The 17,751-nt window shown below is 39.3% G+C and overlaps 1 protein-coding gene across 1 annotated transcript in view; it reads right to left on the bottom strand.

Annotated features, from left to right (window-relative positions):
- Window positions 1–440: 440 nt before the first annotated feature.
- The window catches only part of LOC120533422 (zinc finger protein 501-like), a 32,336-nt gene continuing 15,025 nt past the window's right edge, over window positions 441–17,751 (bottom strand). The window contains exons 3-4 of the mRNA XM_039760301.1: window positions 13,995–14,451; window positions 441–1,801 (exon numbers count right to left, since the gene is read on the bottom strand). Coding sequence (XP_039616235.1) covers window positions 954–1,801; window positions 13,995–14,418 — 1,272 coding nt within the window. The 5' untranslated portion in view covers window positions 14,419–14,451 and the 3' untranslated portion in view covers window positions 441–953. The remainder of the gene's footprint in view (window positions 1,802–13,994; window positions 14,452–17,751) is intronic.

Genomic DNA, 17,751 nt, shown 5'->3' with positions numbered 1-17,751 from the left:
ATATACTATATAAGATTATAAAACTGAAATATTTTTTATTGTGTGATGCTATGTATAATGAAAATATTTTTTCTTCTAGTGAAATGATTATAACATATTGTAAATAGTTGTATATGTAATCTGTATATTATGTCGCCCTGTTCTTTTTATTTTGTTTATTTCAGGAAAGGGAAAAGAATATAAACTTCTGGTTTTCCCCCAAAATCAATTGTTTCTGTATAGTTAGTAGCGTAACGATCATATGTTGTAGTATGGACACTAATTCATGTTACACCCAACAGATCACATGTACCGGGATTCTCTGCTAAGCTGTTAGATGCATTGTGGATGCCGTCGGTGGAAATCGTACCTTCAACTCTCCCCAACCCTTTTCTAATTTTACTTTATTTGACAAGTATGTTATTTGGAAATGCTTAAGTGTGTAATAAGTAATGGGTTTGCTTTTTTTTTTTTTTGAGTCCTTATCTGCAGTTCTTATATGTTTTAAGAATAAATAAATTAGCATTTCTTCGTGTATATTAGCATTTTTATCTGTATATTATGATAAAGGAAGGCCAACTGCATGATGAATGCTGTAAGGGCTTTATCAATGAGCTTTTTGTACGACACCCTGTTCTTTTGTTTATTTCGGGCAAAGTTTTGTTTTCCCCCAAAATCAATTGTTTCTGTATAGTTAACAGCCGAGTTGTTTTCGACACAACACGGAGGAAGAAGGATTCCAGTTGGTTACATGTGCTTACTGGCCTGGCAGGAGTGAACCTCACTCTTCAGTCAGGACAGTTCAGTTGTACTTCTGTCCGGTGTGAATTCTAGTGTGTCTCTGAAGAGAACTCCTCTGACAGAATTGTTTGCCACATTCCAAAAAGTAATATGAGATGAATTCCTCCAAATCACACAATATCTGTTCTATTACAGGTCTCAGGAATTAATTTTCCAACAATGGTTTAGTTTGCTTACTTTTCAGGATTAGAGTGAACGTCACTCTTGAGTCCTGAAGCGTGGTTGTTTTTCTGTTGTGATTTTTGACCTGCTACTGTTTTTACTCTGGTGTGTACTCTAGAGTGTCTCTGCAGATTGCCCATTTGTGAAAACTGCTTACCACATCCATTACAGTTATACGGCTTCTCTCCAGTATGAATGCGTGCGTGTCTCCGCAGAGAACTCATGTCACAGAATTTTTTGTCACATTCCAAACAGCAATATGATCTTTCTCCGGTGTGAATTCTTGTGTGGATCTGAAAACTGCTCCTGTTCGAGAATTGTCTACCACATTCATTACAGCAATATGGCTTCTCTCCCGAGTGAATTCTTGTGTGTCTCTGAAGGTTGCTCATTTGTGAAAACTGTTTACCACATTCCTTACAGATATATGGCTTCTCTCCAGTGTGAATTCTTGTGTGTCTCCACAGAGAACTCATGTCACAGAATTTTTTGTCACATTCCAAACAGCAATATGCCTTTTCTCCGGTGTGAATTCTTGTGTGGATCTGAAAACTGCTTCGGTCAGAGAACTGCCTGCCACATTCATTACAGCAATACGGCTTCTCTCCGGTGTGAATTCTAGTGTGTCTCTGAAGATCGATCATTTGTGAAAAGTGTTTACCACATTCACTACAGCAATATGGCTTCTCTCCGGTGTGAACTCTTGTATGTTTCTGAAGATTGCTTATTTCTGAAAACCGTTTACCACATTCCTTACAGTAATATGGCTTCTCTCCGGTGTGAATTCTAATGTGTTTCTGAAGAGCACTCCTGACAGAGAATTCTTTGCCACAATCCAAACAGCAGTGATGTTTGTTTCCTGTATAAATTAAAAAAAAAAAAAGAAAAATATTATGTTTAATCCACTGCCTTATTATTGACATTAACTCACATTAAATAGATGCTGGTTGAAGTTAGGAACAATCTTTGATAAGCACAAGCAATTATAAAACTTTAGTTGTACATAGAAAGACACTTAATTTGTTATTTTTACGATCTCTATTACAACTACGCACTGGGACCGCAAGTATAAAGCTTCCTTATGCTTAGAAATGTGTGCAAGCCATTCTTCTTCTTCTGTCATCAACAGTGGAGGTCTTCCTTGACTTACCAGTTCCTTTGTCATTACTGTGCTCACCAGTGTGTTCTTTCTTCTTCTTAATATTGCAACACATTTGATTTACGTCACCCTAAGGTTTTACAGATGTCTCTAAAGGTTTTATTATTGTTGTTTTTCAGCCTCATAAAGGCTTCTTTGACTTTCATTTGCGCAGCTCTTGTCCTCATGTTGAACAATGGCATCTACAAAATCCAAAGCAATGAAACACACCTGAGGAATCACAAACACCTCTGACACCAATTGTCCCATACATTTTGGTTCCTTGAAATTGGGTTTTGGGGGGGGAAGGGGTATGGGAAGTTTCATGCAGAAAATGTGTTGTCATTTCTACAGGTTGTGACTGAAATGTCAAACCTAGACCCACACATACTAAATAATTATAGACCTATTTCAAATTCACCCTTTCTCTCTAAAATACTAGGAAAACGATTCGCCAATCAGCTTCAGTCACACCTTACGCATTACAATTTATTTGAGAAATTCCAGTCTGGGTTTCGCACTAGTCATAGTACAGAAACAGCACTAATGCGGGTTGTAAACGACATTCTGATATCCTCTGATGAAGGAAACTCCACTGTAATTATGTTGTTAGACTTAAGCACAGCAATTGACACCATTGACACTTCTATTGTACTGTACTGCACAGGATAGAAAACGATGTTGGGCTTACAGGCCCCGTGCTCACTTGGTTTAGTTCTTATTTATCAAATCGATTCGAATATGTACAGAAATGTGCTGACAGTACTCCATCATTATACACAAAAGTTCAATATGGTGTCCCGCAGGGCTCAGTACTGGGGCCTTTACTGTTTTCGCTTTACATGCTTCCACTGGGATCTCTCATTAGGAAAAATAATGTTAATTTTCACTCATATGCAGATGACACACAGTTATACCTTTCATTTAGATAAAATGAAGTTTCTCCAATGTTGTCTTTAATTAGTTGTGTTATTGAATTAAAGGAGTGGATGGATGAGAACTACTTCTCTTTAAACAAACAATAAAACAAAGATTTTTATTAAGATTAAGATAATTGTTGTTGGGAATGACGCTGATCACAACAATATTTTGTCATCATTTAACTCAGTTGGAATCTCCAGTAATTTCACTGAATCAGCCCGAAATCTAGGAGTTATCTTTGATTCTAGCATGTCATTTAAAGCGCATATTACAAAGTTGTCCAAAACATGTTTATTCCATCTTAAAAATTTTAGGAAATTAAGGCGTTTTCTAAATAAACAGGATTCTGAGAAATTAATTCATGCATTTATTTCTAGTACGATTGACTACTGCAATGCGGTGTTCACTGGCTGTTCAAACTGTTCTTTGTACAGCCTCCAATTAATCCAAAATGCTGCTGCAAGAATTATTACAAGAACGAGAAAATACAAACACATAACTCCATTTCTTAAATCCTTACACTGGCTCCCGGTTAAGTTTAGGGCAGATTTCAAAATCCTCCTTTTAACATATAAAGCATTAAATGGCTGAAGTCCGGCTTACTTGTCTAAACTTATCATGACTTACAAACCAGAGTGCACATTAAGATCTCAAGATGATGGTCTGCTTATGATTCCAAGGATTAATAAAATAACAGTGGCAGGTCGAGCTTTTAGTTACAGGGCCCCTAAATTGTGGAATAGTCTTCCTGCTTCTATAAGAGATGCCCCTTTGGTCTCAGCTTTCAAATCCTGGCTGAAGACTCACTACTTCAGTTTAGCTTATCCTGACTAGAGCTGCTGATTAACTGTACAGACTGCATCTCTGTTGTTAGTCATTAGCACTAAAACATAAGTAACATGACAGTTATAATTGAATACTAACCCTCACCTATTCTATTCACGGCCCACCTGCCAAGTTGTTTTGCTTGCCTAATGTAAGGTCATCCCTGATGGAGGATTGCAGGAATCGTGGTAAAGAAGGGTCCTTTCATCGGATTGGCTGGCCCAACAATGTTTCTGTCATGGAATGGCCAAATGGGGGAGGTAGCCTGAGGTAGCCTGATGGATGAGGTCTCCAGAACTCTAAAAAATTCCAAAACATATTATGTGATATCATCATCATTAAATTTTGCTACGTACTTCTAAAATTTTTATTTGTATACTGTATTGAGGATTTATTCTGTTCAGTGTATTGTATTGTATTGACCCTTCTCTTTTACACCCACTGCACGCCCAACCTACCTGGAAAAGGGTCTCTCTTTGAACTGCCTTTCCCAAGGTTTCTTCCATTTTTTCCCTACTGGGATTTTTTTGGGAGTTTTTCCTTGTCTTCTTAGAGAGTCAAGGCTGGGTGGCTGTCAAGTGGCAGAGCCTGTTCAAGCACTTTATTGTCATTGTGTAACACAACAAAATTACTTTTTGTGACAGCCCCAAGGTGTATTTAAAGAAAAGTCAAATAATTCCAAATTTGTCGTATACAGTGTTAAGTGATCAAGTAACCAGAGCAGATTATTATTGCTCAAAGTACAGCAGCATAAATTGTTATTGCACCTGTTAATGAATAGTACAGTACATATTCTATATTGTATTACATTAGTATATTGCACATTACCAATATAGCTTATACATTTTCAATTAAAAAAAATGATCTTAGACTGAGGTGATTCAGAGTTCAGAAAGTTTATGGCAGATGGGAAAAAGCTATTTTTTAGTCTGTTTGTGCGTACACGGATTGACCTAAAGCGTCTTCCTGACGAGAGGAACTCGAACAAAGAATTTCCAGGATGAGTTTTGTCCTTGAGAATGTTTTTGGCCCTTCTCACACAGCGAGTCTTATATGAGAGTTCGAGTGACGGCAGTTCAGTCCCAATAATGGTCTCTCTTGTTTTTACAACCTGCTGCAGGACTTCTTTAGCAGCCTTGGTGCAGCTGTTGTACCAGGTCATCATGTAGTTAGTTAGGATGCTCTCTATAGTGCATCTATAGAAATTAACCAGCAGCTTCTGGGGGAGGTCAGCTCTCCTTAGCTTCCTGAGAAAACAGAGGCGTTGTTGTGCTTTGCCTATTATAGCCAAGTTGTTGTCAGCCCAGCACAGGTCCTCTGAGATGGTAACTCTGTTATACTAAGGTTGTTATAATATTAAGAATTGTGTCACTGTATCTGTTTTAGATCTCTTTAAATGTATTTTTCATTCTTTTTCTGTATAACATGCCATGAAGAGCTGAGCCAGCTTTAGCACAGGGTGTCAACTTTCAGAAGTGCTGGGATAGGCAAAGCATAAAGATAGACAAGAACAGCTGTTGTCAGCCCTAAAAGGCCTAAGTGTTATATGATCTGACTATCTGCTGCTTAGCCTAAGTTTGTCTACCTTGTTTGGCATTGTACTGGGAGATGTGGTCGTGTGGACACAATATAAAAGAACGCTGGAACCTTGCCAAGTTTTGAAGACCTGTGGGAGTGGAAGCCATAGACTCCAACGCCACCTCCGTTGTGACAGAAAAAAAGCCATTTCTACACGACCGAATCCCCGCGGTTAAAAGATGAAATGTGACTGGTCTTCCCTGTCATTTTAAAGCAACGTAAGCCGCATTAAACAAGCTAAGTATATTCTGTCTTTTCTGTGACTTTGTCGCCGCCTATCGCCGAAAAGAGGGATATCGCCGTTATAATTTATACTTATTTAACTAAAGGGTTATTAAAACGCCGCAATATAAAAGAACATATTTCCACGGAGCTAACACTCCCATCGAAAACAAACTCCTAGAAACTTAAAGCTGGAAACTCTCTACACAGTATCTGCATTGATTGTTATCGGACTGTGACTTGTCTTTTTTGTGGTCCTAAAGTCCAGAATAGCTTCTTTGGTCTTTTTGGTATTTAAGACCAGGTTGTTGGTGTTGCACCATTCTGTCAGATTCTGAACCTCTTCCCTATATGTAGCTTCACCGTTGTCTGTTACAAGCCCAATGACGGTCGTATCATCCGCAAATTTAACAATAATGTTTGATTGGTGGATGGGTTGACCGTCATGGGTAAAGAGTGCATAGAGAAGGGGATTTAGTACACGTCCTTGTGGCACACCAGTGCTCAGGGTAAGGGTGGAGGATGTGTGTTTGCCCATCCTGACAGACTGGGGGCGGTTGGTGAGAAAATCTAGTAACCAGTTAAACCTATTAAAGCCCATTGCGGCATTCCTTGTGTGATTTTGGGCTATAAAAAAATGAATTGTATTATATTGTATTACAGTGAGAAAACATTTGGCTTTGCTGTGTTGTGAGTCGCCTGAAATACCCATTAAATTCAGAGGACACCTTGCCACAGTATCTTTGAAAGGGATGTGTAATGATTAAATCCATTAATCCAGAGACGCATCTATTCCAGCAAACACTGGGCACGAGGAAGAAGCAATCCCTGGACGGGGGAATCAGCTCATCGCCAGGTGAATACAACCACACACAGACACACACTAGCGTCATTTTCATGTCACCAAATCCCCAAACCTTCATATCTTTGGAAGGAAACCTGAGCACAGTGTAGAAACCAACCAGAAAAACATGCAAGCTCCAGGCAGGGAACACAAAGGTCGTGACTCCCTACTGCGAGGCAGCAATGCTACCACTCCACCACCGTGTGTAATTATTAACAGTATTTTTTATATAAATGATGTTAACGACTTATCTGTAAAATGTAGCCTACATACTTTAATGCATTTCATCATGAAAGTGATATCCAGTATAAACCTAAATGTGCAGAGAGCTGGAATATCATAAATGTAACGTGTTCTGTGTGCCGATTGTGGCTGTCTGTTCAGAAGGAAGCCCCAGAAGCTCATAGCGATTAACAACTGGGTCGGTTTTAAGATGATGTTTACGACGGTCTACTTTAATGATAAACTACAAAACTAAAGTGGACACTTCAAGATTAAAGTTAAAATTTCCACTTTAATCACAAAATAGACGTTTTCACTGTGTCCTTAATGTTTTTCTGCGTGGCTCAAATATGCCGCCGTACATTCTGATGCTGTTGTGAGGGTACAAAAAAAAAAAAAAAAAAAGAAAGATGACACAGAAGATGGTATGTGAGACTTTTAAAATGTATCATGTCATTACGATGGGGAATATGTGACGGTTGAAGGTAAAAGCATCACAATGTTGGCATTTTGCTTCACCACATCAAACTATTCATAAAACATCGATGCAGCTATCACATGTAGATAGTAGTGATCACGTTCCGACTTGATCATACTCTGTCCCCCAATTCCTGCTGGTACTGCAACTCACGCACGCGTTGCTTTCATTTCTGAGGACGTGTCAAATGAACGCTGGGAATGCGTGGCAGTCACGATGTATGCTCGTACACGTTCTGAGCGTGAAGTATAAACCAGCCTTTAGTCTCAGTTAGTGACCTGCCTTGCCATGTATAAGGCATGTACAGAGCCGTATGTTTAGAAAGTAGTACATGTGAAGTAAAGCATAGAGAAATAACACATCCTTAAATAGAAGAAACATTTTTTCCTGATTTTTGCCTTTTATTCTACATGTGTAACAACTTCTCTATCCTTGTGGGGACGGCTTGCTTTGAAATTTCACTAAACCTTTTTAAAATGAAGTTTATTGGACTGTGACATTTAATTTGGTACACGTTTGGCTCATTGATCCTGCCTTACTCACCAGCAGCTACACCAAAAGTTTAAAACCTGCCTGTTTAAGCCTGACGTCTGTCCGCGAAAGGAAGAAAACAGTGATGGTTTGAAAGACTGGACAGGTACTTTTACTTTGCCCAGAGGGGACTGGGCGGTCTCATGGTCTGGAATCCCTACAGATTTTATTTTTTCTCCAGCCGTCTGGAGTTTTTTTGTTTTTTCTGTCCCCCCTGGCCATTGAACCTTACTCTTATTCGATGTTAATTAATGTTGATTTATTTTGTTTTATAATTGTGTCTTTAATTTTTCTATTCTTTAATATGTAAAGCACTTTGAGCTACTGTTTGTATGAAAATGTGCTATAGAAATAAATGTTGTTGTTGTTTAACCTTTGTCATTTGAAAGAACTGTAAGAGCTCCATGTGTGACTGTATAAGCTAAGATAAAAAAAAAAAAAAACAAACTTAAAATATCTTAAGGGAAGCTCTTCCTGGTGCAAGGCTGAAATGCTATCTTGATGTGGAAGCCCGAGCGGCCATCCCGATGACTGTGACGCAACAGAGGGGGAGCATTTCCATGATGACACAGCAAGCTGCTCACAGTAACGGCGCAGCCCAGGTAAATCACTGGACGTACGTTAATGGCAGACCCTTTAGAACAATGTGTTGATCCTCAGTCGGAAAACAGATGAAAAATATGAACAGTTATCCAGCTTGATGAAGTACGTGAAAGGCTTAAAGTGGAATTAATTTAACTGTGAGAAAATAAGCAGTTATTGAAAATGACTTATGCTTTGATGACAGAATATATAAAGTTAAAACGATGAATTATTATCTTTGCAAAACGATAAGGATGAACGAAAAACGCTACACAAAAGCTTCAATGCTAAACTGAAGACTCTAAATGCATTTGTTGGCAAGACGATACGCAGGATTAGGGAAACATGTCAAAATAAAAGTCTCTCCAAGCCGCCTCCCGATTCTGCAAACCAAATGATCTTGGATCAGTTCAAGGGTACAGATTTACCGACGATGTCACTCCAGCCAAGTGTCTCTTAAGTTTCTGCAAAAACTAAAAGTCAAGCAGTTTCAGCAGCTACCTCAGTTAGTGTCGTCAGGACTCATGAGGCAGCACAGAGCGGCAGCTCAAAAAAGGCAGCAGGCACTAGATTTGGAAGTGACACAGTCGAGAGCCAAAAGAGAATATGAAGAAGTACAGCGAAAGGCAAAAAGTGATCAGCTGGCACTAGATGCTGCAATCGCAGAATCCAATGCAAGATTGAGAGCTCTTAAAGGAAGCAGTCACATTACAAGTAAACCAAACCTTTATAGAGTGTTCTGGAAAAAACAAGTGAGAAGAGTGAAGAGCCATATGGTGGAGGTATTTGCAGATCTTTGTATACTAAAGAAAGTAAATATGAACCTCACCAGGAACACCAAGAACAGCATCATGAACAGCACAATAAGGCACAAGTACCTTATAGAAAGGTCCCGGTATTTGGTGGTGACCCATTGGACTATGTGACCTTTGTCACAGCATTTGAAGGTGCTGTTCATGAGGTGGTGGAGAACTCCCGAGATAAATTATAATTCTTAGTACGATTTACCAAAGGTTCACCCCAAGAAATTGTTAAAGGCTGTACATACCTGCCACCGGCAGAAGGTTCAGGAAGAAGCTTGAGACCTCTAACGGAAACCAGCTACAGATAGCCAATGCATACATGAAGAAACCCAAGAAGTGGCCACAAATAAAGTTAAAAGATGCAGCAGGTCTGAGGGAATACAAAGTCTTTCTTTGTAGCTGTATGAGCGTTATGTCCAGCGTGAAGGATGGAAAGGAGTTTGACAACGGCGCAGATCTTTATATTCTAACCGCAAAGCTTCCCCAAGAACTGCGAGGATGTTGGCAACGTACAGCTTGGGAAATTGAAAGAAAAGAAAACAGAGGCCCATGCCTCGCTGGCCTAGTTGACTTTCTAGAACAACGGGCTACGATAGTCTTGCATCCTGTGTATGGCACAATCTTTCAAAGGGATCTCTTGCTTAATGAATTTTAGCCTGAAGAGGTCTATTAATTTTTTTACATCAAAGATGTCTCATTTAAAGGTTTTCCAATGTTTCTCTGTCCTGGTGTCTATATTAAACACAGGGAACTCCAGTTTATGTATTACATCTCCCTGAAGAAGGGGGCCTGAATTGCCTAGAAAGCTTACATACTGTATGTAATCTTTTTAGTTAGCCAATAAAAGTTGGCTTGATTTCTCGCCAAGAAAGAAAAAAGGCAGGTAGAAATTTCCCCTGAAATGTGGCGCAAGAAAAAACAGTTTTGCTACAAACTTTGCTGTTGCTGCTGAAAGGTGGATTCCAGATATCTCAGTCGAGGAGGCAGAGACGGCTCCTTCTGCATTCGGTAAGCCTTGTCTATTTTGCAATGAAAGTCACGCTTTTGTTGAATGCAGTATCTTCCAGGGACTAAAGCACGAAAATAGAACTGGCTTTTCGAAATCTAAAGGCTTATGCTGTAAGTGCCATAAGCAAAGACATCTAAGTAAAGACTGTGCAGAGAAAAAATTAACTTTCAAATAAATTCTCTGTCACACCCAGTCATTTTGCACAGAAATAAAGAAATGGGTGCCGACAAAGCCACGGCCAGTAAAAAAAAAAAAAAAAGAGCACAATGAGTCAGAAAAGAAGAATACTTCTTCTTCATATGTTTCTGTGGAACCATTAGAAACGTACACTGCTACTGCGGATGGTAAAGAGAGTGTACTAGCTGTGGTACCAGTTACAGTTAAGACTAAAATGAATGAAAGATGTGTAGAAATTGAATTTAAGCTTTAATAGACACTGGCAGTACAGCTGCATTCTGCACTGAAGGTTTGTAAGAGCAATTAAATCTTTCTGGAAGAAAAGGTCAAGTCTACATTAATTAGCACTATAGAAATGAACAAAGCAGACAAACAGAAAATTGTAAAATGTTCTGTTTTATCTGAGTTATAAGTTTGTGGGGTAAAAGAAAACATATTTATCGAATTTATATCCATGAAACGGGACAATATCCCAATGCAAGAGGATATCACCAGCTGCTCAAAGATGTGCATCTACCTCAGATAAAGGCTGAAGTGGGCTTGTTAGTAGGCACAAATGTCCCTAAAGCCATGGCAAGAGGCGAGGGTTCTTATGCTATGAAGACAGCTTTCAGATGGACTGTCAGTGGCCTAATAAAGGGGACAGACAATGAAAGACGGCAAAGTTAAACACAATCGTGTGTCGGTAATGGAAATAGAACAATTGTTACTCATGCAACACAATGCAGACTTTTCAGAGCTCAGCTAGGAAGAGAAAGAGGAAACGTCACAGGACATTAAGTTCATGCGTGTAGTCTCAGAATCAGCTAAGTTAGTGGATAGACACTATTGCATTAACCTGCCTTTTAAAGAGGAGACACTTAAAATGCCCAACAATCGTTGCATTGCAGAACAGTGTGCTATTGGCCTCAAGAGAAAACTTGAAAAGAGCCCGACATTCCATAAGGATTACAAGATTTTCATGAAAGACATTTTAGACTAGGGTCACTCAAAAAAGAAATGTGGTACATCCCTCAACCTGGAGTATATCATCCAAAGAAAAATAAAATCAGAGTGGTCTTTCACTGTACTGCCACTTACCAAGGGTTATCACTGACAGGACCTGATCTAACACACACTCTCATTGGAGTTCTTAAAAGATTCAGAGAGCAGCCAGTTGCACCAATGACAGATATCCTTTTTAATAAAACCCCTGTGTGCGTCCAGGTGTCCTTGTGTGTGTCTTCTGGTGAAGAGTGCATGCGCGGGGCTGCACGTGTTCAGTCTCTCCCTGTGCATTCCCTGGGCAGAGAGAGAGAGAGAGAGAGAGAGAGAGAGAGACACACACACACACACACACAGGCGCGCGGGAGACGCACACAGGCGCGCGAGACACAGAGAGAGACACACACACACACAGGCGCGCGAGACACAGAGAGAGAGAGACACACACACACAGGCGAGCGCGTGCATTGTTGCAATGTTATTTTTCTTGGTTGTTTATTAAATTACGGATTTTTCAAATGTTCATTTTTTTCCCTGTGCTTAAAACTCATTTTAAAAAAAAAGTGTTTTTAGCGAGCGGTTTGTAGCACTATAGCGCAAACTCTTGCAGTGTTACTTTTCTCTGTTCAAGGTTTTCTTAGTGTTATTCAATGTATTTACATTTAGTTTACTATTACGCTGTGCATTCCATGGTATAATTAACAATATTTGTGTTTAAAAACTTAAAAAAATATATATTTACATACAGTTCGTACTGTCTGGAACGGATTAATTGTATTTACATACAATCCTATGGAGGAAATGACTTCAGTTCACGACCAAATCGAGTTTCGACCAGAGTTTTTGAACAAATTATGGTCGTGAGCCGAGGTTCCACTGTATTACTGTCAGACAAAATTACAGGCATTTTACGGAAATACAAACCAGTATTACTGCGAGAGAAAATTAAAGGCACACAATACAGGGACGCATATTACAGCCACATACAAGGTCCCTTGCCATTTAATACAGACTGTTCCTACTAATGTTTATGCACTACTGTTCTAGCACCCGTTATTGTAACAGGCTTAATGTCTAGTTATATCAATACTTTACCAAATAAAAGTTCCAGGTGAAGATCCGGATCTTCTTCGTTTCCTGTGGTGGCCTGAAGGCAACTTAAATGATGGACTAGAGGAATACAAAATCTTTTTGGTGCCACTTCTTTGCCCAGTTGTGCTTCTAATGCTTTACGAAGAACAGCTGAAGATGCAAGAAGCAATTAACACTGTGCTTCACAATTTCTATGTTGATGACCGTCTAAAGTCAGTTGTTACAGAAGAACAAGCCATAACATTTGACAAAGATCTTCAAGCCCTGTGTTTCAAAGGAGGATTTCACCTGACCAAATGGGTGAGTAACTCAAGGTCAGTTTTATTGTCCATACTTGTAGAGCTATTGAACAAAAGGACTTATTAAGCCATGATTTGTTATCGTGGTGGGCGGCTGGGTCCCATGCCCGGCCGGGAGGCCCCTTCAATGCATGTTCCGGGGAAGCAACCATGGGCTACTCAATACCTCCCCCTGGGATGCTTGGTGGCAGCCTCCCTGGCTGATGATGGTGCCTCAGTTTCCCGCAGGGCTCCATGGGAGATGGAGATCTCCACAGCCCTGTTGGGATCTGGGGTGGCCACCAGCGGGTACTGCATGGGTCTCTGAGCCTGCATGGACGACTCTGCAGCCCCACCCGGAGGTGCAATCGGAAACAAGTGATCAAGAACCTGGAGGGGCCAGCAACCACCACTCAGCGGCCACAGTCGGGAGGGAGGTGTGGTGGTGCCAGAAGGGCGTATTTGTGATTTACTGCAAGTGGTTTTTGGGACTGTGTTGTGGCTGGAGGGATTACAGGGAAGACGTGCCCTCCAGCTGAAGAAAAAAAAAAAGTCTTGTGTGTCTTTTACATGTGCCTCCGTGCGAGTCTGTGCAGGGTCGGGCGCAATATAGCGTCTTGTATTACATTATCAATTGAGAGAGCCCTAGGCATTCAATGGTGCACACAAAATGATAGTTTCAAGTTTCAGATAAAGCTGCAAGATAAGCCAGCTCTAAGATGTGGTTTACCTGTCAGTAGTCAGTTCAGTATATGATCCACTTGGATTCTGAGCACCAGTTATATTGCCTGCTAAGCTTACTTTAAGGGAACCATGTAGAGAGAAATATGGATGGGATGAAGAAGTGGAAGTATGACCAACAATGGAAAAAATGGATGGTTGATCAGCAGCTACACAAAATGTTTGGTGGAAGCCATCACTGATAAAGAAGGGTCAACCAGTTTATAAAGACAGAAGGGCCACAAAATGTAGGACAGTAAATGTGTTCAAGACTGATAAGAAGTCATACAATTGTTTGTGCGTTATTAGTTTAAGACGACTGTGGTCACCTGTAATTGGAGCACTGTTTAAGATCAGACCACATTGTTAAGATGAATTAATGCAGATATCCAGGGATTTCCAAAGGGTTCAAAATCTTTTTCTCGCAGCTGTATGTTTGTATAGCACTCTTCACTGAGGACATGCTTAGAAGAATAGCAAATTGCTAAACTTTACATTAACAAAGATGAAATCTCAACCTATATTTAAACACACAATGAAACAGCATTTTCACTGAATTTCTATGTTTCTCATAAAAACCACAAGACCAAACCTTTCAGGCCCATAAACCCCAATCTTAAATCTCACAGATTTTTATTTTACACTTACTTTTCCCAGACTTCCTTGCAGGTGGTGGGTGATGTTTCAGAGTTCTAACAGATGTAGCTTCCTCAGATATCTTTAGTTGAGACTGTACTGATTCAGACTTCACATTGATAGAAGGCTCTGGAGATGAACAGTGTCTGCTTTGAGAAGAGTCTAACCTGGTCAACACTCCATCTTGATACCCATCATGAAGGTCATCGTCTTTTACACTCTTCAAATTCGTATGGTTATGCGTCTCAATACTAAGAGAACACTCTTCAGCTTCTTCTTTAATGCCCATTGGCCACAGTTCACTGACCTCCTCCTTAATGTTCAGACATTCCTGTTTAGGGTAGACAGGCTTCCACTTACAGTCCTCTTCTTTAATATTTACAGTTATCTCCATGATATTTGTGTCAACATCACAGGTCTCCTGTTTCATATCCATCGAGATGCTCAAGTAAACAGCAGATTTTTTTCTCTGTAGAAAGAGCAGGAATTAACTTCATTAAAACTCCATATTACACATATATTACACACACACACACATATACATATACACACATATACATATACACATATATATATATATATATATATATATATATATATATATATATATATATATATATATATATATATATATCTATCTATATATATCTATACTAATAAAAGGCAAAGCCCTCACTCACTCACTCACTCACTCACTGACTCATCACTAATTCTCCAACTTCCCGTGTGGGTGGAAGGCTGAAATTTGGCAGGTTCATTCCTTACAGCTTCCTTACAAAAGTTGGGCAGGTTTTATATCGAAATTCTACGCGTAATGGTCATAACTGGAAGCAGTTTTTCTCCATTTACTGTAATGGAGATGAGCTTCAACGCCGTGGGGGAGTTTAGTGTGACATCATCACGCCTCCCGTAATCCGCAGTACATAGAAAACCAGGAAGACCTCAAAAGCGCTGAAGAAAACATGCATTATATAATTGAGAAGGCAGCGAAACAATAAGAAGCGGCGAGTGACATATACAACCATATTCATGAGTTCTGCTACTTGGAAACAAAGCACGATGTAAACCTACACTTTAAATTAAGTTCATAGACAGGCTGCGCTGGCGTTTGTAATTTAGTGCCTGCCCATATAAGGCCGTCCGTCAGCGGCAATCAATAGCAAACTCCACTAAATATTCACGGGTGAAGGACTGTGCTTATGGAGAGGAAGATGAGATGGTCAGGGTGGTGTTTGACACAAACTCAGCGAAACTGCGAGAGAAAGTTTTAAGTGCCAGGACTAAGGTAACATTAAATACAGCCATGGACATAGCGAGATGGCACCAGCACAGCTGGGAACCTTCGATGCATGTACACGGCGGCTCCGTGAACTGGCGCAGTGCACAGATAAAAGCAACAGTTCCAAAGCGCTGAACAAAACCGAATTACACAATTGAAAAGGCAGCAAAAATATGAAGCGTCTCATACATACAAGCATATTCATAAATCCAGCTACTGCGGAAACAAAGCACCGTTGGAAAAAGTCAATGTCCCTAAAGGAAGACAGTGTAAAAAACCCGTGCATGCAGTGTGTCAGGTCTCAGATAAAGAAGAAGGCGAGCTGTTTATTGATGCAGTAAGAAGCGAATCGATGAATGAAACCTGTCATCTTTACAGCGATTGACAAACACGGAATGTAACTTGAACACAACACATCCTACAAATCGAACCTGATTGAAAGAAATAATGATAATCAAATCCTTGATGACAGCAACACTCAGTAACACTCACAAAACAAATACTGTATATTGACAGTCATGTTACGTTATTTTAAAATGTTCCCTTTTCTTTTCTAGCTTTTTAACACACTACTTCTCCGCTGCGATATATATATATATATATATATATATATATATATATCCCGATCTACATACTCGAATAATGGATACTTTATTAGCCATCAATGATTGTTTTGGTAAAGCCATACTCAGTGTATTCATTAGATGAGCGGTAAAAAGTAAGAGCGAGGGAGGATGACTTATTGAGGCATGCAGGCTGTAGTCTTGCGTCAACTCTATCTGAATTGCGCGATCACATTTGAAAAAATATATCTTTTCAAGTTCTATTTAGTCCATATGTGTCAAACTCAAGGGCGGGCCACATCCGGCCGTGTAATTATATCCGGCCCGAGATCATTTTATATACTGTATTATTGTTATTAAAGCCGGGTATATGAAGCGCTGGTAACACAATAAACTACAGATCCCATAATGCAGCGCTTCAGCTGCCTTGCGAACACTTACGCGTTAATCAAGTCTACCTTATGATGCTGCAAGTTATTGCGAAGCTAGCTCACCGATGCTGAAGAAAAGTTGATTCTGAAAATAGAGCCTTTAAAACCGATGGGAGGCTGAGTATATGTTTACTGAACCCGTGTGTCTCATTTGTGGAGCTAATGTGGCTGTAATTACAGAATTTAATCTAAGGCGGCACTATGAGACAAAACATCAGGGTAACCTGAATGCAATGCAGAAGATACAGAAAGCAGAATAATTAAATAAGAATCTGACACTTCAGCGGACGTTTTACCGTGCACAATCACAAAGTGATTTCAAGTGAAGCTGCTTTTATGGGAGACACAAATGCACCAGTGCACCTTGCCCCACTTTCCCTGTTGCCAAGTAATGTTAAACCAAGTCGTCACTACGGTGTTCCCAAATCGCACTTTGCTGATAAACTGGCGCACTGAGTTTGCCGGCGCTTTGGTGACTTTGAAGAACAAAAAGTCCGTCTACATGCGGCTCGAACCTTGTGCATGTTTGGTAGCACATATCTGTGTGAGAAGCTCTTCTCAGTGATAAAGACTAACAAAACAGCACACAGGAGTCGCCTCACTGATGAGCACCTGCAATCCATCCTGAGAATCTCCACAACACAGAACCTCACACCAAACAGAAACGAACCTGTGCCAAAAAAGATGCCAGGCGTCCAGCTCTAAAATGACATATGAGCAAAGACAACTGAATGATTTGATTTGTTATTGCTGAAAGGAACACATTTTATTTATATTTCCAGGTTTTGTTATGCAGCATGTTCATATTTGAATTTGTATAATTTTGACAGGATATATTTTTATGGAGAGCAAAATCTTTTGGGATATTTAAAATCTAAGTTTATTTTTATATAAAATTACATAAGAGTAAAGAAATTTGAATGTTTGTTCTTTTAACGTTTACTTTATTTCTAACTTGTATAATTTAGACAGGATATATTTTTATGGAGAGCAAAATATTATAAGTTGTTTAAGGTTTGAGTTGATTTATTCAGAATAATATTCCTGTCTGTTTTACCATTCCTACCAAAGATATTTCTGTCGACTAAATAAAAATTCCTTCTATTTAAAATTTAAATAGAACTTGAACAAATCTGATAGTTCATAATATCCACGCAGACTTACGTAAGGCGGGAGTTATCCGTTTTAACAAACAGCGTATTGCACTGATCTGAAATAGCTGTGTGTGTATATATGTAGATATGTATGTATATATATATATATATATATATATATGTATTTGTGTGTATATATGTGTGTGTGTATGTATGTGTGTATGTATATGTATGTGTATATATGTAGATATATATATATATGTGTATATATATATGTATATGTATAGATATGTATATATATATATATATATATATATGTGTGTGTGTGTAAATATATATATATATATATATATATATATATGACAACAACACTCATCACTCACAACAGTGACAAAACAATTA

The sequence above is a fragment of the Polypterus senegalus genome, chromosome 8, assembly GCF_016835505.1.
Source record: "Polypterus senegalus isolate Bchr_013 chromosome 8, ASM1683550v1, whole genome shotgun sequence".
NCBI classification, from domain to species: Eukaryota; Metazoa; Chordata; class Cladistia; order Polypteriformes; family Polypteridae; genus Polypterus; species Polypterus senegalus.
Note: the sequence above shows the minus strand (reverse complement) of the source record. Positions and strands in the feature narration are given on the sequence as shown.